At 41.6% G+C, this 26,364-nt stretch overlaps 2 protein-coding genes across 4 annotated transcripts; one reads left to right on the top strand and one right to left on the bottom strand.

Annotated features, from left to right (window-relative positions):
• Positions 1-558: 558 nt before the first annotated feature.
• On the bottom strand, positions 559-20,117 carry atg9b (autophagy related 9B). Of its 2 annotated transcripts, none has more exons than XM_029642918.2 (15): positions 19,600-20,117; positions 18,832-19,084; positions 18,509-18,552; positions 16,086-16,150; positions 15,793-15,963; positions 13,237-13,378; positions 12,204-12,952; positions 11,730-11,883; positions 6,953-7,132; positions 5,994-6,239; positions 5,501-5,742; positions 5,183-5,276; positions 4,984-5,071; positions 4,661-4,839; positions 559-4,111 (listed from the first exon to the last, which is right to left on the bottom strand). In XM_029642918.2, the coding sequence occupies exons 2-14, from the start codon at positions 18,938-18,940 to the stop codon at positions 4,679-4,681; spliced, it is 2,445 nt and encodes an 814-aa protein (XP_029498778.1). In that variant the 5' UTR covers positions 18,941-19,084; positions 19,600-20,117; the 3' UTR covers positions 559-4,111; positions 4,661-4,678. The 2 variants fall into 2 exon arrangements, with proteins under 2 accessions (XP_029498778.1, XP_029498777.1); XM_029642917.2 differs by having other exon boundaries at positions 18,832-18,967.
• abcb8 (ATP-binding cassette, sub-family B (MDR/TAP), member 8) lies at positions 20,090-25,253 on the top strand. Of its 2 annotated transcripts, XM_029642919.2 has the most exons (16): positions 20,092-20,314; positions 20,692-21,028; positions 21,158-21,313; positions 21,434-21,528; positions 21,689-21,794; positions 22,049-22,210; positions 22,400-22,485; positions 22,636-22,733; positions 22,825-22,930; positions 23,081-23,114; positions 23,238-23,374; positions 23,478-23,572; positions 23,684-23,817; positions 24,007-24,154; positions 24,368-24,618; positions 24,819-25,253. In XM_029642919.2, exons 1-16 carry the CDS (start codon positions 20,217-20,219, stop codon positions 24,900-24,902), a joined length of 2,127 nt encoding a protein of 708 aa, XP_029498779.1. In that variant the 5' UTR covers positions 20,092-20,216; the 3' UTR covers positions 24,903-25,253. The 2 variants fall into 2 exon arrangements, with proteins under 2 accessions (XP_064869566.1, XP_029498779.1); XM_065013494.1 differs by lacking the exons at positions 24,368-24,618; positions 24,819-25,253 and having other exon boundaries at positions 20,090-20,314; positions 23,988-24,153.
• The last annotated feature ends 1,111 nt before the right edge of the window (positions 25,254-26,364 follow it).

Raw genomic sequence — 26,364 nt, 5'->3', positions numbered from 1 at the left:
AGTGAACATGCACTTCTTGTAATTATCTAATTATATTTTATACACATTTTCATCATATTTTTCATGATTGCAACAGAAGATTCAGATAAGAAGCAGAAAATTGAGGCTTAAAGGTGGGCAGAAAAGGTTCCAGGGGGGGGCAGCAGAGTTCTTCTCCCTAGAAGTGTCTCCATCGCACCTCCATGACTCTTCCGATCTGTTAAAGAAACTTAATAAGAACTTTGAGTTATGGTGGTTGAACAACTTTTATTTAGCTCTTTTTCTAAAATGCTGCCAATAACTTTGTTTTCTTACCTTCTGAATTGTTTGCAATTAGTTTTAATTAAAAATGGTTGATACACATTCTTATATGCCAATTGTTGAATGTTAATTATTACTAGTTATGTCCAGTTTGTTTATCACACTAGTAAACTGCAAAATATTTTTTTTTAAAGAGAATGGCTGTGCAATGCATTATTTATTAAATGTTTCATGGCAGTTCAGGAATACTACAGTATTTGAAAAGTTTGTTCCAATGCAAACATTGCCAAGGAAACTCAAGAAATGCATAGAACAGAATGTATATTACATGTTTTATTTCAAATCAAGTACATTAGATCTTGGGACACACTTCAATGATTAAATACACACAATAAGAATTCCTTTGCCTATTCAGTTACAGAAAACAAAATACAATGTGTATGATAAAGCTTTGCTGAAAACAAGTTATTTTGGCATTGTTCATTCTCAGCTAGTGTTTCTTAAATTAAACAAAACAAACAAAAAGAACAAACCTAAGCAACAAAGAATAGATGGCTCAAATTCTATTCAACACTAAGAATATGAAAACGTAGCACCTTGTACCAGTCAACATGTTTTTTTTGGGGGGGGGGGGGGGGGGGGGACTGGTTTGTAGTGAATAAGAAGCAATGATATTGAATGGGGAGCCTCAAGGATGGAATTAAATAATAATTAAACATAAATGAAAAGGGTATAGAACATTTCCCCTCCCCAACTGATTATTTTGGACTGGGGAGGCGGACAGTACAGAACAAAACACTTTGATCAGATTAATTCTGTCATCAGGTGAAAGTGATTTGACTACTTTGATGTCAAATATCAGTCTGTTGTAGTTCATGTTACTCAGGACTCATCAACAATATTAGAATACAAGTCCCACTGTATACTTGGTGCCAAAACATGACAATCCTGCCAAAAAAAATACTGTACATTATGTGCTGCTAAAATACAAAGTAAAATGAGCTCTGACGGTTTCAATGGTTTCTAATAAGAACTAAAGCACTGCTCAAAATAAAGCAAAATAATCAAATAAAAAAAGATAGGGAGAGGCAGTGCAATCTAGCTATGGAAACTGGCAAGACTCATGAACTACCACGTCTCCCCTAAAACTCATTACATCAGTAAAACAAATGGAACACCAACAGCAATACCATATGTGGCATTGACTAGGCCTATAATGTTACTTAAAACATTGACAGACATTCCCCACTAATTGGTGAACTTTTGCTGACCAGAGGTAACAACAACCAGGTCTGTGATAGGCCCACGGTATGGATGATAACAATCCTACATATGGTTATTATATATAGTGAGAGAGGCCATTCAGGAAGGGAGTTCCACTCACTGTTCCTTTGAGACCTCGGCTTGATCGAAAATATAGTTTGATGCAGGTCTCTAGCAATATCATTTTTATTTTCAAATCAGTGCAAAACTTTTGAGTCAACGTTAGCTTAGCATAGTTAGGTTGATGTCTACATCCACACCACTTCAAAACACAAATGAAAAAAACTAAATGAAGGGAAAAAGTTGTCAAACACATATACTCTCTAGTCTTACAATAGTGGTCCTGTTTGGCTCAGTTGGTAGAGCATGGTGCTTGCAATGCCAGGGTTGTGGGTTTGATTACCACCGGGGGACCAAAACAAAAATGTATACACTCACTACTGTAAGTCACTCTGGATAAGAGCAGCTGCTAAATGACTAAAATGTTGTGGAGGATACAGAGATATACATATAGGTGTGGGCTAGTTTATTGTAGCAGTAATGGAGCTTTAGTATAATGTTTCAATAAACTGTTCTGGCTACAGTACCAATGATACATCATGCCACGTATTTCTAGGGAATTCAGCATTTACATGCAGACAAGTGTGCTCTCCTTTGAGTTGTACTGTACTGATGAAACAAGCAACATGAAGGATTGTTTCATTTCAAAGTTGCATATCCAAATATGTTTTGTCAAAGGCAATTCAACAAAAATATATATTTTTTTAAATCAGTTTTGTTCAATGTTGTATGAGACATACATTAAGGAAAACAAGTTAGATTTACATGGGTGCCTTCAAGATTTCTGTTAAGACATTCCGTTATTAACATTAGATCCCAATCATATTTGGTATGAATGTATTTAGTATAAAGATTATTTTTCAACAATAAATACTAAATGAAATATATTAAAGTAACTGTCCAGTTACCAGATTTCTATGAAATATGACATATAGTGAATTACAATACGAGAGAAATAGTTGTTTTCCTTCCACAGTTTTTGAATGAAGAATGTAAAATTATTTTTATAAAAAGAATGATATTCTGTGTTGGAATGGTGTGGGCATACCCCAACAACAGAATGGTGTGGGTGTATACCGGTCATTAAAAACATTAATGTGAGTAGACCGCTGATTGGCCAGCTCACATCATCCTCTATAACCCTCAATCTCAACTCTGGATTTCGAAGTTAGTTCCACTGCATTTTTTCATTGTACCCTCTAATCAGGGACTAATTTAGACTGTGGACACCAAGTGTGTGCAATTAACTATCAGGTAGAACAGAAAACCAACAGGTTTAACCCTCAAGATCTGATTGCTGTAATTGCAAAATAATAATAAAGTTCACTTGTGTGTACATAGGGGAAAGTGTTTTGTAAACAAAATGTTGAGCACTACATGCAAAATCAATGTATACAACAACACTTCTTGATTTACTGTACATAATATGCAACCCTCCATAGCTTATTCTCATACCTACCCACAACAATGTAGTTACTGCCTCTGCAAATATGTCATCTTGATGTATGTACCTTTGTCAAGTATAACACCCCTGTTGCCAGTGGAGACTGTACATGGAAGATACTTTGATACAAAATAATCAAGTTATTATATGTTGAATCCTGTCTTAGAGTCACCCAGGATATTAAAGAAAGAGAATAATATTGGGCCCATTTATATCAGACAGCAGCTTTTAATGAGATTTTATCCTGTTTACAATTGTGGTTAATTAATCTAGCGCATCTGTAGGCTTTTGTCATATTTTCTAGTGGGGTCCTATCTGTAGTAGCAGTAGTATAGTTGCAGCCTGCTTCATGTCACTGTTTTCAGTACTTTTCCATCTTCCCCAAGGATTAAAACTGCCCCAAGGACTAAAAACAACTAAACTTAAATATTCATATAGAGGTAAGACGCTAAAGTGTATTTACAAATGTCAAGCAATAAGTAAGGGCCAAATATGCCAATGTAGAATTTTGCACTTAACTTTCCTCATATAGTGAACATGGTCAGGCAGCTAGTATGATACACCTTCACTCCAGTCTCTTCAGCACCAGGAAAGACACCATTTCCACCATGAGAAAGTGAACCCAGACCCATATTGTAAACCTCCCAAATGCACAAATCAAACTTATATATATATATATATATAAAAAAACATGAATATGCAACAAAAGTGTGACAGGTTTTGCTGTGTACCATGCTCAAGCCTGCCTTGCAAGTGTCCTAGCTGTGCATGCCACTCTTTCCCAGAGTCCCAAAGCGTGCGCGCACACACACACACACACACACACACACACACACACACACACACACACACACACACCTCTATGAGCGATGTAAATACATTCTATAACAAAACAATGACATGGAGAGGGACGGAAGACATACAGTTGGTTTCCCTGACGACAAAACCTCCTGATGTGATAGGAGGAGAGGCATGGAGACAGTGGTTATCCAATGAGTTCCCCAGCTGCCTGTGCTGTGTGACGTCATAAAGGTCCTATCTATCCTATACTCCAAAAAGATCATCTAAGGCCACAATGTTCATCCAGAAAGGAAAGTGTAAACACTGCAAAAGAAGAGAAAAGACAGTCAGCCACACATCCCTTGTGGGATATATTTTTTTTAAAGGTCCATAATGTAATTGTGTATGACCCGACTGTTTTCAGACAGACATTTTAGTCATTGAAAGCAAGTCTGATAAGCAGTAGATCCATTATATGCGCAATATTTCTGTTTCCCCTCCACAAGTTTAATTTTTGCTTCTTTTACATTCGGATTTGTACATCAGCTCCAAACAGCTGAAAAATATTTTTGGTTATAAAGCCATTTCATATTTTTGGCTATAAAGATATTTAATATTTTGGGCTATAAAGATATTTCACAGTGGTTTAGATGGTACAACAATTCTCTATATTTGCTTGATGTCACAAACTGAAATCTGGCGAACATTTTAGAATTTTAGAAAACAGGAAAAGGCAGGGCTATTTCTACATATTGTACATTTAAGAAAAGCAAAAAGAGTAGTACTAGATAGAAGATAATTTTCTGACAATATTAGCCTATAGATTATGGAGGAGTGTCCGTGTGTAGGAAATAGAGATGTGATGGAACAAACCCATTTATTTAAGGCACTTCAATAGCTACTCCTAGAGTCCTGTTTAGGAGTCGACCCACTGTTGAGGATTTCCTCTTCCTCTGCATCCCCCTCCTCTTCCTCCGTCCAGCCTCCCAGACGCAGCGAGGTGGGCATATTAGACAGGCTGACTGCTGTGTGGACGCTGTGCGTCTGAGAACCTGATTGCGTAGATAGAGGGTCGGAACATAGACAGTTGGACAACTGGATGTCATAAGCTAAAAACTATCAACTACCAAACACGCTCCATCTGACGTTAGCCAAGTTCTTATGTAAGTAAAAACAGATGAATGACTGTTTCGTACCAGCGTTGCTGCTTAGCTCTCTCATTGGCACTGGGTTCTGCCACTGGCCGAATGTCCTCTGGTGGGGGAGTGAGTTCTGTTGGTGGACCTAAGGACAGAGTGGAACACACGTCACACACTCGGTGTGTGTGTGTGTGTGTGCGTGTAGAAAGGTAAATGAAAAGAAGGACCCTGAGGCCACCTCTTCGAGGTTACCTACCTCATGCATGTAAATAGCATGGAGACTCATCTCAGCCGAGGCAAACTCTGATAGCAATGTAGTGCTCTTCATTCGAGAATCACTCCCTGACATGCTGAGGAAATAAAAACAAGCTATTATCAGCAAGTCTAAAAAAAAACATCTAAGTACATCACTTCATTCACAGACTATGAACTAACCTCATATTCAATCAATAATGCACCTTCGACAAGCAGGTACTGTATCAAATCAATCAACACTTTTGCATTATGGATGAACCTAGACAACAGTGTTGTGTTTGCAGTGTGTGTTTGCAGAGCATGGTGTCGGTCTACCTACCTGTCGATGATGGTGCGGTCACTGCAGTACATGGTGCTGTCGGGGTGGGTGGAAGGCAGATGGACATGCGAGCGGGAGCGGCTGGCGTGGGGGAGCTGAGAGTGGGAGCTGGATAGCGAGGCCAGGACGCTGGCGGCGGCAGAGGCAGCCGTGCTGGGAGGAACGAAGCGGCGGTCTCGGCCTGGTAGGCCTGACGCGGTCAGCACAGGGTGGGCCAGGACACTTGCCAATAGGTTGTCAGGCTGGACAGGAGAACATAACCCAGAGGGCAGTATACAAGCAAATTGTCAAGATATAACTCAACATACTGTAATCCAATAACAAACCTTAGACAAATTGCAATACATTGACATCATTGTTGGATGAAACAGTTGAATGACTAGCAGAGTCTGGTTGCCGTTATAGTGTTGAGGCAAAAATCTACCTGTGTACTAACTGTGACTGACAATGAATTAGCTGCATGGGGATGTGGGGAGTTACTGTAGTTACTAACTTCATTGCCGGACCCGTTGGAGAGCAGTGAGGAGCAGAGCGGGGCCTCAGAGAGCAGCAGCTGGGTGGGGGGTCCTCCCTGGGCGTCCTGGTGCACCTTCTCCTTTAGATGGCTGATGAACACTGAGCTCTCCTGGGGGGGCTGCCAACGGGGGTTCTTGATGGTGAAGTGCATCAGAGACAGCTCAGTCTTGCCGTTCTCAGCCTGCTGGTACACAGACGCCTCCGTCTGGCCCTCAGACATCCACTGAAACAGACAACGTGTGACAATTACTCACTGGAACAATGCAATATTGATTTTTTTTTACTATGGGGCCTCCCGAGTGGTGCAGCGGTCTAAGCCTTTGCATCACAGTGTTGTGGCATCACTATAGCCTGGGGTTCCATTCCAGGTTGTGTCACAACCGGCCGTGATCGGGACTCCCATAGGACGGCGCACAACTGGCCCAGCGTCGTCCGGGTTAGGGGAGGGTTTGGCCGTTGGGCTTTACTTGGCTCATTGCGCTCAAGTGACTGCGTGCCGGGCACCTGCAGTTTTACTTCAGTCGTCAGTTGATAGGTGTTTCCTCTGACACATTGGTGTAGCTGGCTTCTGGGTTAAGCGAGCGGGTGTAAGAAGTGCAGCTTGGCGGGTCATGTTTTGAAGGAAGCATAACTCGACCTTCGCCTCTCTTGAGCCCGTTGGGGAGTTGCAGTGATGAGACAAGATAGTAATTGGATGGCAATTGGATATCACGGAATTATGGAGAAAAAGAGGGTAAATAAACAAAAAATAAAAATAACTATGCATAAGTGACTAATATCAGGAGAGGACGCATTCACATTAATTTCTGATGCAATAATGATGACCTGGTGATCACTGACCTAAAATCAGCAGTGAGAATCTTCATTTCAACAAAGTAATGACAATACTTTCCATATCAAAGTCCCTTTCCCATACCCTAAATTACAGGCACTAACCAGAGGGTTTCCATGACGACGGATGTCCATCTGTGCGAAGGAGCAGATGTCTCCGACCCCAACTACCTCCACAGTGAAGTTCCTGAAGAAGTCGATGATGTCCAGGGACTTGTTCCTCAGGAGGAAGATGAGAATGAAGGGCGTGACGATGGGGCTCAGCAGCTCCTCCAGGATAAACAGCTAAACAGACAGACAGACACACACAGACACAAAGACAGACAATACTGAATGAGGATTTGGCGCTTTTCAGACTTGAGATCTGCATCCTTAACTTGAATTTTTTACATAGCCTATGTCATTCACTGATTGTTAATGAGAGAGTTGCGAGTAAAGTAAGCACTTTGATCAAGTCTGAATACTTTCCATTGTGTCCCCCAAACAAATGATTAAAGTGGCATAAGATGAATTAGTTCCTGTGTGGAAAGTGACATACAATATTATGGTGAGGTCATATGAATTGGAGTGTACAAGAATAAGTTAATACAATTAAAGCACTAGTTTAGGCATTGATCAAATCTTCAGCAAACCCTTACATGTGTGTTACAAGTAGGGCTGTGGTGGTCACGAAATTTAGTCAGCCGGTGATTGTCAAGCAAATAACTGTTGGTCTCATGGTAATTGACCATAAATTAACATAAACATATTTAACATCTCCTGGCTTTCACACCATTAAAAAAAGTATTATAAATCCATGTAATACAGTCTACACCTTCACAATAAATCTATGATTTATTTTAGACAGGTCTAAAGAAACATGATATTTCAAAAATAAAGTATATTTCAGAAGAAAAGCAGAGCATACTCTTGAGTTGTCCTTATGTTTTGCGGCAAATCCAAGATGGCACGATGTCAAGTCGTTTGTCTGTGACTAGTACATTTTAACCTACTAATAACCTATTTATTTATGGTTGAGTAACTTCCTTGTTGTGTAGTGCAAACTTTTTTGTTTTTGCTGGTGTAAAGATCACAGGTCCTCCTCAACTTGGCACTTCATTACTTGAAGTTAACCAAAGTAACCCTATCTCTGGCTGGCCTGAGTTCCTCCTTCATCCGCGGAGCGGCTCGTCCAAGCTGCTCCTTTTTGCTCTTCGCCTGGCTGGCCTGAGTTCCTCCTTCATCCGCGGAGTGTCTCGTCCAAGCTGCTCCTTTTTGCTCTTCGCCTGGCTGGCCTGAGTTCCTCCTTCATCCGCGGAGTGTCTCGTCCAAGCTGCTCCTTTTTGCTCTTCGCCTGGATGTCAGTGGCAGCTCAACAATCCCCAACCCGTTCTCTCAATCGACCTCAACACCCAATCTACTCACATGCGCAAACACTCACATTCAGACTCATACATACACGCTGTCCCTCTCTCCCCTTACCTTTGTTGGCCTCTATTTTTTACATTTGTCAGAGAAAATGACAATTTTCGTGGTATTGCTTTGTGCACTGACTTTACTGAACTCTGGAGAAAACGAACATTGTCGCTGGGTGAGTACATCTGACAATGTGCTCTCCTGTCCATTAGACATTTTGTCTGCAGGAACTCGCTCTTTTTCACTCAGTCCACTCGTCCATGTGTCTATGTATTTGTGGCATGATGTGAACAGTACGAATGTGTCACTACCAAAGTCTAATGGTTTTAAATGACTGTTTTGTATTGTCCGGAAACTCATTTGTAGAATTCGCTTGGATTAGGTCTCTTAAAAAAGAGAAGTCGTGCAAGGTTATTAAACAGAGGTGCCTAGTTATTCTTCTTTTGTTGATATCAGGTAACGTGCAACCTAACCCTGGCCCTGATATGCAATGTCTCCAAACCCCCTCTGATTTTAAATCAAGATCTGGTTTTGGTATTTTTCATTTAAATTTACGCAGCCTGTTGTCAAAAATTGATGGGGTTAGGATTTGGGCTAAATCAACTGATGCTGATGTAATTGTGTTTTCTGAAACCTGGCTCAGAAAGTCTGTTTTTGATAAGGATATTTGTATAAGTGGTTACAATATTTATCGCACTGATCAAGTTAAGAAAGGTGGGGGTGTGGCTATATATGTAAAATCTCAATTCCCTGTAAGTGTGGCAAAGTCTGAAACTATTTGTAAACAGTTGGAATTTATTGCTTTGAATATTGAGGTTTCAAAGGGTCTCTCTATAACTGTGATTGGCTGTTATAGACCCCCCTCTGCTCTCTATAACTGTGATTGGCTGTTATAGACCCCCCTCTGCTCTCTATAACTGTGATTGGCTGTAATAGACCCCCCTCTGCTCTCGGTGATGCATTTTCTTATTTGACGCACCACCTTACGTCTACATTTCTTTGCAGTGAAATGATCTTGATTGGTGATCTCAACTGGTGATGGTTAAAGCCGGTGTCTGATGATTTAAAAATGTTTTGTAATTCTATGAATCTTACCCAGTTGATTAACTCAACCACTCGCCCAAATCTTAAATGCCCAGATAAATCTACCCTGATTGACTTGATATTGACAAATGTTCCACATAAATATTCTGCGGTTGGTGTTTTTTTGTAATGGTTTAAGTGACCATTGTGCTGTTGTTTCTGTTAGAAATACTAAGGTTCCTAAGACAAACCCACATTTTTTTTACTAGATTACTTGTAGTTTTTCATGTTGTTTGTCTGTAATTTTTGTAATGACTTGGTGCTGCCTATCTTGGCCAGGACGCTCTTGAAAAATAGATTTTTAAATCTCAATGAGCCCTTCCTGGTTAAATAAAGTTTAAATAAAAATAAAAAGTTAGGTCCTGATGAGGCTATGCCAAATGGCTATGGGCTACACTAGTTAATTTAGAAGACAGGATTTGCCTAGTTAAATAAAGGTTAAATAAAAACAGATATATCAACATCAACTGTTCAGAGGAGAATGTGTGAATCAGGCCTTCATGGTCAAATTGCTGCAAAGAAACCACTACTTAAGGACACCAATAATAAAAAGAGACTTGCTTGGGCCAAATTTGAGAATGTTGGTTCCAACCGCCGTGTCTTTGAGAGACACAGAGTAGGTGGACAATCTCTGCATGTATATTTCTCACTGTAAAGCATGGAGGAGGAGGTGTTACGGTGTGGTGGTGCTTTGCTGGTGACACTGTCTGATTTATTTAGCATTCAAGGCAGTTAACCAGCACGGCTACCACAGCATTCTGCAGCGATACACCATCCCATCTGGTTTGGGCTTAGTGGGACTATCATTTGTTTTTCAACGGGACCATGACCTAACACACCTCCAGGCTGTCTAAAGGCTATTTTACCAAGAAGAAGAATGATGGAGTGCTGCATCAGATGACCTGGCCTCCACAATCACCTGACCTCCACCAAATTGAAATGGTTTGGGATGAGTGGGACTGCAGAGTGAAGGAAAAGCAGCCAACAAGTGCTCAGCATATGTGGGAACACCTTCAAGACTGTTGGAAAAGCATTCCAGGTGAAGCTGGTTGAGAGAATGCCAAGTGTGCAAAGCTGTCAAAGGCAAAGGGTGGCTAAAAGAATCTCAAATATATTTTGATTTGTTTAACACTTTTTGATTACTACATGTGTTATTTCATAGTTTTGATGTCTTCACAATTATTCTACAATATAGAAAATAGTAAAAAGAAAAGAAAAACCCTTGAATGAGTGGGTGTTCTAAAACGGTTGACCAGTAGTGTATACTAAATAATATATAGGTGACATTTGTTTTGATTTAGAAGAGACCATTATCATGCACCTGTATCGAAACAGGGGCAGCGGGGAAAAAGACATGTCATCTACGTACTTAAATAGCGAATGGAGGATGCTTTTTCCCATGGTTCATTTTCATGCCAGCCAGGTAGGCTATATTCCAGTTTTAAAGAGAAGCAATGAGCTTAATATTAGGAAAGTTGAGAAATATAGTAGGCTTAGCCTATAGAAAGCTAATAGGATCCTCCTATTTCTATTAGCGGCCATCACTGTTTTCTTCCACAATTGCATAGCCTATAGAAATGTTGCACAATATGAGCTCTCACGAAGTGTTTGATTCGATTTTTGATTACATTTGCATTGATGTCAGAGTGACAGTTACCAAGTTTGGTAGGCTACTAATGACCCGCAGCAGAATCAGAGCTTGGAGAAGCCTAATTACCGTGACTAAACGGTAATGTGGAATTTGACTGCCTTCATGACTCATGACTACCAGTGTGGCGGTAATACGGACACCGCAACAGCCCTAGTTACAAGAGCATTTCAATTTCAGATCGTATGTCATAAAGTCATACACTGACCAGCTGAATCCAGGTGAAAGCTATGATTCCTTATAGATGTCACTTGTTAAATCCATTTCAATCAGTGTATATGAAGGGGAGGAGACAGGTTAAAGAAGGATTTTTAAGCATTGAGACATGGATTGTGTATTAGTGCCATTCAGAAGGTGAATGGGTAAGACAAAATATTTAAGTACTTTTGAACAGTGTATGGTAGTAGGTGCCAGGCACCTGTTTGTGTAAAGAACTGCAACGCTGCTGGGTTTTTCACGCTCAACAGTTTCCCGTGTGAATCAAAAATGGTCCACCACCCAAAGGACATCCAGCCAACTTGACAATAGTGGGAAGCATTGGAGTCAACATGGGCCAGCATCCCTGTGAAATGCTTTCGACATCTTGTAGTCCATGCCTCGACGAATTGAGGATGTTCTGAGGGCAAAAGGGGTGCAACTTAATATTAGGAAGGTGTTCCTACTGTTTTGAACACTCTGAATAGTTCAGTAGTTTCATTCTATCTAAGCTGCAGCCAATGAGCAGTCTCTATTTACTGTCTGGCCCTTCTCACCCACCGCTTTGTACTGGAACAGCTGTGCCACCTCGTCCCGGGTCTCGCTCTTGTTGGCGTTGCCCCTCCAGTGGTCTGGCATGTAGTGGATGTGAGCAAGCACACACTGCAGCAGCTGCTCCGGGCACCACACCATGTGTTCGTCTGGGATGAAGGACCTAGGAGGAGGGCATATTCACATACATCATCTCTCTATTTCACACAACATATTATATGGATTATGGACAGACTGGTATGTCTGGGGGTTTAACATAGGCTGAAATATTCTCTAACAAAGATGTTTCCTTCTGCTCCCTCGCTCATTACTGTCTGTTAGAACTGGTGGGGTGACAACAATATGGTGGAATCAAGGTGGAGGTGTTGCATACCAACTCTGCAATGGGAAGGGGTAAGGAACGCATTTTTCAAATGATACACAGCCACAAATCACTGCAAGATCATCCCGAGAGGTCACCATTCCCCCTGTCCCCTGGCTTACCTGGTGATGGTGATAACCACTCCCAGCACGGTGATGGCGGTCAGGATGTGCTGCACGGTCAAGACATCCTCATCATACACGGTCAGTGCGATGAGCACGGCCAGCACAGAGCCCGAGAAGAACGCCACGTTCTTGGCCAGCACGGTGAGGAGCGGCGAGGTGAACGAGTTCATGTACTTGGAGATGGGCTTGTAGCCGCGGCCTAGCCTGCCGTGCAGCTCGTGGTCCAGCTCATTGAAGTGGCGCAGGTAGAGGCGGCCGAACATAGACCAGCGGCGTGCTCCCAGACTCCCTGGCTCCCTCCTGATGATCTCGGTGTAGCTGAAGAAGGCGTAGAGCACCTGCCACACCAGGATGAAGGGGCAGAGGAGCAGGTTGGCCACGCCTAGTAGAAGAATGATCCGGCTCAGCTGCTGGGCCAGCTCCAGACGGTTCCCTGCTCGCTTGTACTTGGGGTGCAGGTTCCATTTGTTCTGGAACAGCGACCCCGGACCCCAGAAGAGAATCAGCTCAAAGTTGTACTTGAGGCCCTGGGTGAGGAACACCAGGTTTCCCAGAAGGGGGAGCTGAAGCTGTACAGGTAACAGTGACTTATTGACCATGGCCACCATGTAGTTCTTGAATCGCAGGATGCGGTGGTAGATGTCCAGCTCAGTTAGCTCCTTCTTGTGGATACACATCTGCTGCTCCCGCTGCAGGCTGATCAGACGGTCCTGGACCTCCTGCCATGTGAAGTTACACAGCTCGTCCTGGAAAGGGGAGAGGTCAAAGGTGTTCAGACTTTGTACCCTGATATGAGGGATACCTACTTGCAGGTAAGCTGGGTGGGTATAACAAACATTTTTCTTTATATCTTTTGAAATCAATGGATTCCAAGAAAACTGACAACTACAGTAAGCTAAAATGGTCTGAAAAATCAGCATACCACTGTTTCATGAGACTGTAGGATCAAACGTAAAATAGGGTCAATTATCCCTTAATGTGTTATTCCTGGTCACTGAAACCTTTAAGGTGGACATAAAAAAAGCCTTACCATGCTGATCTTCAGTGCTTTGATGTAGAACTGGCGTATCTCCCAGTAGCTGAGGATGTTGCAGAAGACCTTGATCATCCGGTAGACCCAGAAGATGGTCGCCATGATGAGCAGGAAGATGATCCAACTGTTCTCCTGGATCCTGGGGAAAAGAAGGGATGAAATAATTCATATTTTTAATCTCTGTTTGACATTAATGGTTAATTTCAATGAATGGAAACTGCATGTGTATAGAGGGTATTAAACATTAGGAACACCTTCCTAATATTGAGTTGCACCCCTCTTTTGCCCTCAGAACAGCCTCAATTCGTCGAGGCGTGGACTCTACAAGGTGTTGAAAGCGTCCCACAGGGATGCTGGCCCATGTTGACTCCAATGCTTCTCACAGTTGTGTCAAGTTGGCTGGATGTCCTTTGGGTGATGGACCATTCCTGATACACAAGGGAAACTGTTGAGCGTGAAAAACCCAGCAGCGTTGCAGTTCTTGACACAGTCAAACAGGTGCACCTGGCACCTACTACTATACCCCTTTGGATGATGATGCAGGCCATGCATAGAAGGTCAAAATTATTTATTTGCACCATTGATGTATGACCATAACTAACTATCTACAAATGAGAGTAAAGGAGCCTTATAAATCTGTTAGTTTAAGACTCCTCACAGGTGACCTGAACCAACCTTATAGTGTAATGTATGTTGTTCATTAGTGCATCATTAGTGGGGGGGGGGTTCCCTAATGCTGGAAGTTTGGGAACCCCTGATCTAGGTAACCACCCTGGTAAACATATTCAGGAGAATGAACAATGAACATAAACATACATTCAGGAGTTTAATTTGGAAGTTTAAAAAACTAAAACAAACAACGTGACAAAGTTAGGCTACTTTTGAATTTGTGTGACATCTTTTTCATTTCCAGACCAATTCAAATGTTAAAATAGAGAGGAGTTAGGGGGAGGATGGGAGAGCAGGCAAAGTCTGTGGTTTTAAATGATGGGACATGCTGTTCCTCGATTAGAATTCCTAGCAGTGGTGTGTCATCATCTTCGTCTAAACACCCATTCAGTCATGGAGGGTTCTTAGAGAAGGGATTCGGGGGGGCAGCCTAAGATTGTGTTTGTGTGCAGAACCAGATTAATGATATGAAAACAGGAAAGCTTGTTTATCCATATTGGAAAGAAATGTGGCTGTGGTGGGGGTGGAGGGGACTGGGTCTAGCAGCAGAGCTTGGGTGTGTCATGGGGTCCACAGACTGCCTGCCCAGACCTCAAGAGTGACTCCTTTCAGCTACTCAGTGAGATGTCCCTGTGTGAGACTTACCATGTCGGGGCTATCCATTACATTGTTTTCCCTGGTATTAATCTGAACACAGTGCACTGATACACAAATAACCTGCTTCAAGAACCTGTCATCAACTACAGGCTGACGGTGTTGCAACTTGCCTCATGTTTCCAAGTGTTTTAGGCCGAGGCTATGCGGATGATTTAGTATTTTGAAATAAACCATTCAAATGTATTTGCAGGGAACTTAATTCATATTTCAGATTTGTCTGACAGAGAAGTCATGACTACCAAAGCCTTTGCTCGGTAGGTCTAACTAACTAAGCTCTTCAACACAAGGGTTCACCTAGTTCACAGCACACAAGGCTAACTAAAATAACTTTGGATCAAATTTAATTAAAACAGCAGCCCTCCCTCAGTCCATTGAACACAATTAGACTTACATGCCAATAGCACTCCAAATTAATTAAATTAATGTCAACTTCCAATTAGATAATAGAAAATGACAATGATAAGACTTCACCACTCAAAAGAGCTCATATCGCAATTAGCATCTCTGATAAACAAGAAAATGATTTCTTCATCATAATGTTCTGAGTGGAAGTATAACCCACAGGCAATGTGAAAGTAGGCCAGAGCTCTGCGCTCCACAGTGTATCTCTATGAATGTGAGCATGTCTTACAGTAAAACCTCATCTGACACAACCCAATAAGCAAACATTAGCCTCAGAATTGCTGGTCATCATTACATTTTGCTGGAAATCCCCTTTTCAGGCCTGATGAAGTTCTGCAGGCTCTGAGACGTATACCCTGGTATAATTATGTCTAGTCACAAGAGAATAAAATACCCAATGTCATGAAGAAGGATTTACATTCTGGCATTAGCAGTGATTTTGGGATCCCCATTAGTGACAGCTAGTCTTACTGAGGTCCGACATATAACGAATAAGACATTACACACAAAATACTTTACAATTGACATACATGTAAAAACATTAACAAGTAGTGTGTGTGGGCATCTATCAGTTACACATACATGTCAGTAAATACACATAACAAGTAGGTCACATGGGGGAGAGGCGTTGTAGTGGTAAGAAAACCACCCAATTTATCTATGCAGTCAAGCACTCAGATTTGTTTCTGAGGGATCATGTACAAAAACAATAAAACTGAACTGGCAACAAGGACAACTATTTCTACCTCAACTACATATTCTTATAGCCATCCATGCCTATATAGGCTACCAATCCATCTATTAAGCCAATGCTGATTGACCTACCTCTCAGTGCACTGCTGGCTTGGTAGGATGGCATCAGGCAGAGAGACCTTGTTCCTGTCCAGGGGGTTCTGGCCAGGTCCTGTGTGGTTCACTGCCCGGTTGGCAAACAGTATATCATACTCCACACAGTTGAAGAGGAATGTTGTGAAAGTGACCACAAACAGGAACTGACTGCAATAAGGAGTTTGAGATGTTGGGGTTAAACATTAGCCGATATAAACTTTGAATATTGTCTAAAAAGTTGAAACAATCTTAGATTAACATAAGGTTGGTAAATAAATGGATATACTTACAAAAGTTCAAAGAACTCTGATAACATCATACAAGCAAAGCCATTTTTCTGATGAAACTGATAGATGTGGAAATTTGAGTTAAGGAAAACAGAGTCAAGTGTTTTTTTGTTGTCATAGCCTACAAAACAACCACTCTTGAAGTAATCGTTGATGGCTAATCAAATAATAACCGTGATGTAGTTTTTTTTTAAGTAGACTTAATACATCCATTACAGAGAAACAAAACCACAACAAAGCAACGTAAAGTGAACCAGTATGGCATCAATATCATTAAAGTACAGAGGACGTTCTGGAAGGACACACATAATTGAAAGTCGTTCTCCTGAGGCAAGTCTCTTATTTAAAGTCACTGTGCATCACGAGTTGCATTGATTTACAGCCACATCGTACTGTCAGAATCCTATTCATGTCAAAGCGGTGTTTAAAATGGCTCCTTCCTAAATTAGATTGTTAGGTTATAATAATGATAACAGACATGATAAAGCTGCAATTTTAAACATCATACTGAAAGTAATGCTTATTTACATAACAATAAGCTACAATACACAATACCAGTCAAAACTTTGGATGCACCTACTCATTCAAGGGTTTTTCTTTAATTTGACTATTCTACATTGTAGAATAATAGTGAAGACATCAAAACTATGACTTAACATATATGGAATCATGTAGTAACCAAAAAATTCTAAATATATTTTATATTTAAGATTCTTCAAAGTACCCTTTGACTTGATGACAGCTTGCACTCTTGGCATTCTCTCAACCAGCTTCATGAGGTAGTCACCTGGAATGTGTTTCAATTAACAGCTGTGCCTTGTTAAAAGATAGTTTGTGGAATTTCTTTCCTTCTTAATGGGTTTGAGCCAATCAGTTGTATTGTGACAAGGTAGGGGTGGTATACAGAAGATAGCCCTATTTGGTAAAAGACCAAGTCCATATTATGGCAAGAACAGCTCAAATAAGCAAAGAGACAGGACAGTCCATCATTACTTTAAGACATGAAGGTATGTCAAGACCTTTGAAAGTTTCTCAAGTGCAGTCGCAAAAACCATCAAGCACTGTGAAACTGGCTCTCATGAGGACCGCCACAGGAAAGGAACACCCAGAGTTACCTCTGCTGCGGAAAATAATTTCATTAGAGTTACCAGCCTTCGAAATTGCAGCCCAAATAAATGCTTGACAAAGTTCAAGTAACAGACATCTCAACATCAGCTGTTCAGAGGAGACTGCATGAATCAGGCCTTCATGGTCAAATTGCTGTGAAGAAACCACTACTAAAGGACACCAAAAGAAGAAGAAGAGACTTGCTTGGGCCAAGAAACACAAGCAATGGACATTAGACCGTTGGAAATCTGTCCTTTGGTCTGATGAGTCCAAATTTGAGAATTTTGGGTGCAACCGCCATGTCTTTGTGAGATGCAGAGTAGGTGAACGGACGATCTCCACATGTGTGGTTCCCACCGTGAAGCATGGAGGAGGAGTTGTGATGGTGCTTTGCAGATCTCCACATGTGTGGTTACCACCGTGAAGCATGGACGAGGAGGTGTGATGGTGCTTTGCAGGTGACACTGTCTGTAACTTATTTAGAATTCAAGGCACACGTAACCAGCATGGCTACCACAGCATTCTGCTGCGATACACCATCCCATCTGGTTTACACATAGTAGGACTATCATTTGTTTTTCAACAGGACAATGACCCAATACATATTCACGCTGTGTAAGGGCTATTTGACCAAGAAGGAGATTGATGGAGTGCTGCTGTAACCGATGTGAAATGGCTAGCTAGTTAGCAGGGAGTGCGCTAATAGCGTTTCAATCGGTGACGTCACTCGCACTGAGACCTTGAAGTAGTTGTTCCCCTTGCTCCGCAAGGGCCGCGGCTTTTGTGGAGTGATGGGTAATGATGCTTTGAGGGTGGCTGTTGTCGATGTGTGCAGAGGGTCCCTGGTTCGAGCCCAGGTAGGAGCAAGGAGAGGGACGGAAGCTAAACTGTTACACTGCATCAGATGACCTGGCCTCCACAATCACCTGACCTCATCCCAACTAAGATGGTTTGGGATGAGTTGGACTGCAGAGTGAAGGAAAAGCAGCCAACAAGTATGTGGGAACTCCTTCAAGACCGTTGGAAAAGCATTCCAGGTGAAGCAGGCTGAGAGAATACCAAGAGTGTGCAAAGCTGTCATCAAAGTAAAGGGTGGCTACTTTGAAGAATCTAAAATATATTTGGACTTTAGCACTTTTTTGTTTACTACAGTATTCCATGTGTCATTTCATAGTTTTGATCTCTTCACTATTATTCTACAATGTAAAACATTTTTGAAACAAAGAAAAACCCTTGAATGAGTAGGTGTCCAAACTTTTGACTGGTACTGTATAATGCCAGAGAAACATGTTTATCACAAACATGCCTTAAAAGGATATTCTTGTAAAGAAGTTGTCCAGATTCTTGATATGGTGCCATGAGTCTGCAAATTAGGGGTGGGAATAAAAGTAACATTGAGACTTAATGAAACCATTACTTTTGTTCAACAAAACAGCAATAACAGTAGTAATCAGGTATGATTTGAAGAAAACAACAACTGTCAGTGAATCTAGAGCCTGGGCTTATAGGAAATAGTAGTAGTGTGTCATTCATTACAAGGAATCACATTATCACACCAAATCATATTATACCATAACATAGCCTTTATGTCTATCCCTGATAGAACAATATATATTACGTTATAATATAACCAGTACAGTACCACTCAGGCCCTCTGGCACGTGCACTAATAGGTCCTCCTCCCCGGGAGGTGAGTCCTCCTCAAAGTCATCAATCCGCTGGTACTCCTGGTAAGCTTCAAAGTTCGCCATTGTCCTTCACATTCTCCACTGTTCCTCCTCCAGTAGGCAAGTTGGGAACACACACAGTGTTATTGTGGTGTGGATTGGAAAGAGCAGCATTCATCAACGACGAGTGTCAGACACAGTGAACACACACTACATAGATGATGTCAGCTGTGTGAGACAATTCACAGCAAGATGAGCTGTCAACAACATTCAACTGGAGAGTTAGATAACCAAGTAAGTGTAACGTTAGATTTAAAGTATCTGGTCTATTTGGTTTTATATGCATTCTTGCCTTTCTTGGAATCTAACGTGCTAACGTTAGCTAGCAGTCGTGTTCACGACAGTGTGACAGGTAACGTTGGCTAGCTAACAGAAATAGGCATAACGTTACATAGCTAACGTTAGTTAGATTGACTAAATATTGTGAAATGTTGGTTACTTGTTGTCAACAACCAACCAGTCATTATACAGATAACTAACGTTAGTTAGCTAACATTCGCTAAAGCGAAATCAGACAGCTGGGGACAGCTTACTGCTGTAGGTAGCTATTATGCTAGTTAACGTTAGTTAGATACGTAGCATTACAATGTGACGTTGAATGGTTAACGTTACCTAACACCAACAAAGGCAGCAACAAACTACCAAGTAGCTAACTATCTAGCAAGGTAGCTAACTGTTCTTACCTCGATCAGCTTATTTTCTTGCTTGCCAGTCAGTTAACGTTACTCGTTTATCCTTGCCTTGATGTACTGCTATTAACGTTATTGTTCCCTTCACGGTCCATTCGCAGAATTCTAAATTCAAATGGCCTGGACTTCAACGTTATTTGTCGAGCTATTGGAATAACCAATATTATATATTTAACTAATAGATATTAATGGTTGCTAACAACCTAACTAACAGTAGCTGGCCAGCTAAATAGCTAGAGATCATTCGTGGGCTTCCACTGTTTTGTCTTTCACAAACATATGTCAACAAAACACAATTTGACGTCACTTAATTTTAACTATCGTCACTTCCGCGAGACGAGTGTCTTTTTTTTCTTCTTTTTCCCAATGACAGAGATAATCCTTGCCAATGATAATGAATAAATATTCATGTTGTAGCCTTTTAACATTGTTTTTAGCGATCAAAATGCGTGTTTTGTTATTGGCATTAAGCATGAACCCATTTACTGTGCCAATGAGATGCATTCTGGGATAGTGTCAACATGGCAGCCTACATGTTGTTCCTTGTACCCTTCTGAGTTAAGCGCTCAGATTCTTTGAATTTTGTTACATTTCCGTGAAAACGTCTAAATATGTTTCACTTACTTTGTAATAGAGTCAGCACAACTGCACCGTTGCGCCCCCTCTACTCGCATTTGAATAGAACTCACGGTTTATGGAGACAACCACGGTAGGACAACGTTCTAGTTGGCTTATGCCGGTAGTCAGCTGATCAGACAACTACTATAGTTACAGACCTTAGACTTTGCACTAGCTAATATGATTCCGTATGAAAACAATATTAGTTCAGCTCTGTCCCAAAGTTGTAAGTAGTGTTGTTCACTGTTCAGTAAAGTGATTTTAATGGAATGGACCATCCAGAAGTGTCATGCCTTTTGTAACTTTTTTTGTCACAATTTTAACAATACATTGAGTGAAAAGCCCACCACATAGTTATTATTAGTTGTTAAGCTCATGTTGTGCATGTCTCTCAAACTTGTATAATACAGATCACACTACAAACAGTACAGCTTGTTATATTGTTTGTTTGTTTTGTTTTCGTTTCAGATCACAGCTATACACAACACAATTGGCCAATGCAGGCAACTCCTCTGGACAGCCAAGTAATGCTGCTGGGCGTATCTGGGGTCTGGCTCAAGCAGCAGTTCGCCAATCTGCCTGCTGGATGTCAAAACCACCAGGGGGGGCCCTGAAGTTCATCTTGGGGCCAGTGGTTCTCACCATCTCTGCTCAAGTACTTGGTAGTGTAGCATATTGCCAGGCAGATGTGAATAACAATGTTCTACTAGAGCTTCAAGCCAAAGAAACTGAGCCTGAGTTCGACTGGCATATCCTGTGGGAGTTTGTCAAACCCCAGCTTTTTGCCCTTCTTGGTGCTGTTGTGGTGAGCAACATAACTTAACACTACTGGACAATCTACTGTTTAGACAGTAACATGTTGGCTAAACTCCAGTGGTGTTTTAATTGTATTGGAATGCTGAGATATTTCAGACCAATCATGTTTTTTTTGCAGCTTGCTTTTGGTGCTGCCATCTTGAATATTCAAATTCCCCTGATGTTGGGCGATCTGGTGAACATAGTGGCACGCTACATGAGAGAACATACTGGGAATTACATGAGAGAGATGAGGGGACCTGCTCTGAAGTTGCTGGGATTGTATGGTCTACAAGTAAGTTGTTTGTCAAAAAAGTCATTGTCAATGATTTAATTTAAATGTAGATTGAAAAATCTACTTCTGTGGAATACATAGAAAAACAATATAGTCATGAAATCTCTTTCCTGGCTTCAGGGTCTGCTCACGACTGGTTACATCATCCTGCTTTCCAGGGTAGGGGAGCGAGTAGCAGCAGACATGAGAAAGACTCTTTTCCAATCTTTACTCAGGTATACACCCAGTTGCAGTAATATATATTGAAAGCAACAAGAGGTAGAATAGACCAGTTCCAAGACAGAGAGTAGAGTGACTGACTAGATGTCACTAGACCTGCTATCCACTGTCCAACTTTTACTCTTGCTAACACAAGACTTGGCATTTTTGTTTCAGGCAAGATGTAGCCTTCTTTGATTCCAACAAAACTGGCATGCTGGTGAACCGTTTGACTGCTGATATTCAGGAGTTCAAGTCTTCCTTCAAGCTGGTCGTCTCTCAGGTATGGCTGCGTACATATGAATTTATTGGATAATTAAAAGTAGTAGGCTGCTCCAGCCGAAGACAACATGCATTCAAAATGATCTAGGATAAAAACACAATAAAGCTTATTTCCATTGTGGTTCCCTATGCACTAACCTATTACATATTGCCATAACTTTTCAGTATAATTTATTAATTAGCTGTTGCTCCCATCTAGAGACAGTTCACAAGATCGAAATCTAATGATATTGCCTCAATTACTCATATCTACAGGGCCTGCGGAGTGTAACACAGACGGTTGGCTGTTTCGTGTCCCTCTATGTCATCTCCCCTAAACTCACTGGTATGACAGTGGTGATACTTCCCTGTCTGGTGGGGGCAGGAGCTCTGATTGGCTCATTCCTTCGCAGGCTGTCCCGATTGGCTCAGGAACAGGTGACATCATCACTCATTCTGACTCATTCACTATCTGAAACACATTAGAGAACTAGATAAAAGTCTCAACTGAGAAAGCATTCTACTGAGTTTATCAGAACTACAGCATGGAGAATGGTGTGTGCTGAGCATTGGCGTCTGTCTGTGTCTAGACTGATATACAGTATGTGTATTGTTGTGGGTGTGTAGGTGTCGAAAGCAACAGGGGTGGCAGACGAGGCCCTTGGCAATGTGAGGACAGTGAAAGCATTCGCCATGGAGGAGCGAGAGATGCAGTGAGTGACAGTCTATTATAGTCCAGATCAGACAATATTATCAGACCTGCCTTATAATAAAGTCACAATTGTCTTTCAAAGCATTCCTAATTTCACCCCTTATTAGAGGGATTGTGTGAAAGAATGTAACTATTTGTCTGTGTTTTGCAGGTTATATGCCTGGGAAGTGGACAAATCATGTGAGATGAATGAATCTCTAGGCTCAGGGATAGCTGTTTTCCAAGGAATGTCAAATATCGTCCTGAACTGTGAGTTCCTTTTATCATGAATAGTGGATTGAACTTGCTATTTATTTAAGTATGCCATTGCTTATCTGTTACATGGTTTCTTTTCTTGCAGGCATTGTTTTAGGCACCATCTTCGCTGGTGGGTCATTGATGGCAGGTGATGAAATGTCTCCAGGTGACCTCATGTCTTTCCTGGTGGCTTCACAGACAGTGCAGAGGTAAAATATTTGTTGTTAGCAAAGATAACACTTAAGCTAATCTCTCACACTGTAACGTGCCAAATGCTTGCATTATCAAATGGAAGTGTTCAATGAACGTTAGGTGAATAACAAATTGGATTTGACCTTTCCTTCGGTTATTTTTCTTAGGTCTTTGGCCAGCATCTCTATCCTGTTTGGCCAAGTGAGTAAAGACTTGACGTATAGAAGAAGTCAGAAATACATTGCTATCAATGTAGAGTTTCAGGTTTCACAAGGTGATCAGTTGATATGGCAATAAGAAATTAGAACCTACCATGTTTTGCAGATGGTCAGAGGCCTCAGCTCTGGAGCCCGTGTTTTTGAGTACCTGTCTTTGGAGCCTACCATTCCACTTTCGGGAGGAGGCCGCATTCCTTACAAATCTCTGACAGGACGGGTGGACTTCATGAACATTACTTTCAGGCATGACCACATCAGAAAGAGAAAATTAACAAAAAGACACACACAAACACATACAAATGATATATATCAGTAAGTGACATTTTTTGTATTTGTTTTTCCACAGTTACCCAACGAGACCTGGCCAACGGATCCTAAAGAACTTCAACCTCATCATCCCCCCCTGTAAGACTGTCGCAATCGTTGGAGAGTCCGGAGGAGGTAATGTTCCATGCGTTCCCATGGATACAAGTTCTCAATTAGTCTGATTACATAAACATAATGAAATATTTATGAAAATGATGTGTCGGTTATGGTTCTCCTGCACTGCAGGGAAGTCCACAGTGGCCTCCTTGTTGGAGCGTTTCTATGACCCCAGCAGTGGTGTGATCATGTTGGATGGTCTGGATATCCGGACACTGGATCCATCCTGGCTCAGAGGACAAGTCATTGGATTTATCAATCAGGTAAATGTTCTAGAATAATCATTCTGTTTTCTAGTGCATAAGGATGTTCTAGGATCTTCTTTCAGAACTGCTTCAGATTTGGTTATTGTCCTCCGTAAGAAACAGCCTTCTTGTGTGATTTTTGCCATAATAACAGTGATAGCAATGTTACTTTGTTATTAACAATTCAGAACCCACCCCTGCGTGTAGGAGCCTGTGCTGTTTGGCTCCTCCGTGATGGAGAACATTCGCTTTGGAAAGCCGGAGGCCACTGATGCTGAGGTCATCAATGCTGCCAAGCAGGCCAACGCCCACCGCTTTATCACAGGCTTTCCAGATGGATACAACACTGTGGTTGGTAAGTGACAGCACATATTTGAGAAAAAAACATATTTTTTTGTGAATGGCCCAGTTCTAACATCCTCTGATTTATTACTAGTCTATACCACTCTAATAAATCCCAGACACACATATTCAAATCAAATGTACTTAAATACTTTTTAACATAAGTAGTACTAATTGCATTATAATAAGTGCTTTTACTGAATATTGTACCTCTGTGGACACACAGGTGAGCGAGGAGTGGCTATGTCAGGGGGCCAGAAGCAGCGTATTGCCATTGCCCGCGCCCTGATCAAGAACCCCAGCATCCTGGTCCTGGACGAGGCCACCAGTGCACTGGACGCAGAGTCAGAGCGGGTGGTGCAAGAGGCTCTGGACCGGGCCACCACAGGACGCACTGTGCTCATCATCGCCCACAGACTCAGCACCATCCAGAGGGCAGACCTCATCTGTGTCATGAGCAATGGACGCATTGTAGAGGTGAGGGAGCGGCTAAAGCACTGAAGGAAGAGAGGGATGTCTATTGTCCTCTGTCCCATTGGTGTTTTTTCCAGACACGTTTTCTTGTCATTAAAGTAATAATCGTAAAGTTTTTTAAAGAGCATCACAACACGTAATGATGTAATGTCAATTTAACTACAAATGCTTGGTTGTATAGTTTTTGTCTTGTCTCTTCCTAGGCTGGAACTCACACGGAATTGCTGAGCAAAGGAGGGCTGTATGCTGACCTGATACGCAGGCAGAGATCAGAGGGAGAGAAGTGAACACTACTTTGATATGGCACAGAACTGTAGGCCTATATCATGAACTAGGGACAGCCTTTTCATAAGAAATGAAAAAGATGCGTACGTATTATCACTTGTTTTGTTGGTGTAACGTTGATTTAGTTTAATGATCCAATTCCATTTTTTTTTAAAGCCAAATGTTGGACCAATTGAATTATATTTTGTGGCCCAAGTAAGGCTGCTGAAATTGCAAGTGTTTATCATGTGTTTATAGGAAGAGAATACGAACTGTACAGGATGTGAATGTGGTTTTAGCAGGGTTACTTGGCCCTGTCCTGTGTCTGTACATTTTGCAATACTTTTAATCATTAAATTCTATTCATCCACTAATCTGTTTTCAGAGAGAGCGAGAGAATGCTAATTTGGTACAGAGCAGACCTAACCCACTATTAAATTAGTCAAAACAGGAACATTATACATCTGGCTAGAAACAGAAAAATGTCCTTGTGTGCTACTACCTACAGTGCATTCGGAAAGTATTCAGACTGTCACGAACCGGCTCAAAGCCCGGAACAAAAGGGAGACAACATGGAGATAAGGAGTAACAAAATATATATTTATTAAATAAGTAACTAAGTATAATATACAATGGTGTGTGTAATCAGTAGTGTGAGTGTTTTGTATGCATGAATGTGATAATGCAGGGTGTTGAAAGATGCTAAAGCAAACAACCAACAAACCACCAAGAAACACAACAAAATCTATAAAGGTGTCTGCATGGAGAGAGTCTCTTCCATGAATGTGGAAGAGGTCTATTTATCCTGGGACACACCGGGCCCAGGTGTTTCCCATGTAGCTGACGACCCTCCCAACTCCGCCCACCCGCATCCTAATAAGGAAACAAGAACAAAGAGAATACGGCAGACAGAGTGGGAAGGTCTTCACATCCCCCCCCCCCCCCGTTAAACCGGGGACCAACAAGGGCCCCAGAACAACGGCACAGCCTCTACGTCCCAAATTGATGAGGGGTAATGTGTTCACACCTCCACCTGCCTCAGCCAACCTCCTCCCCAGACCTCAGCACCCTTTGCGCATAGGAAGCAATGTTTAAGAGGAAAGAAGAACACAAGACCAGGAGGGAACAAACAGGAACTTGGCACAAAAGACCACAACAGCTACAAACTCCAACGAAAAGAACATCAGGGTCCTTCTTAATTTTTACAACTCCCAACGATTCATAGTCACTTCCCAACGTAACAGAATTTCACTAATTTCAATCATTCAACGTTGTAGTGTTCAGCGATCTTCAACAGCTGTTCTTTAGTACATAAGTCTAACAGTTCCTCTGATGGAAAGCGAATGAACTTGTCTACATGAGACACCATAGTCATAAGTACATAATCTTGCTCAACCCCTCTGCTGAGCACATCAGACCACAACCAGAGAAATGACAATCACCCTGAGCACCACAGAAGAGAGATGAGATACGGAGCTTCCCCAA

Source organism: Oncorhynchus nerka, linkage group LG9b (genome assembly GCF_034236695.1).
Source record: "Oncorhynchus nerka isolate Pitt River linkage group LG9b, Oner_Uvic_2.0, whole genome shotgun sequence".
Lineage (NCBI taxonomy): Eukaryota > Metazoa > Chordata > Actinopteri > Salmoniformes > Salmonidae > Oncorhynchus > Oncorhynchus nerka.
This window is presented reverse-complemented; position numbering and strand designations above follow the sequence as displayed.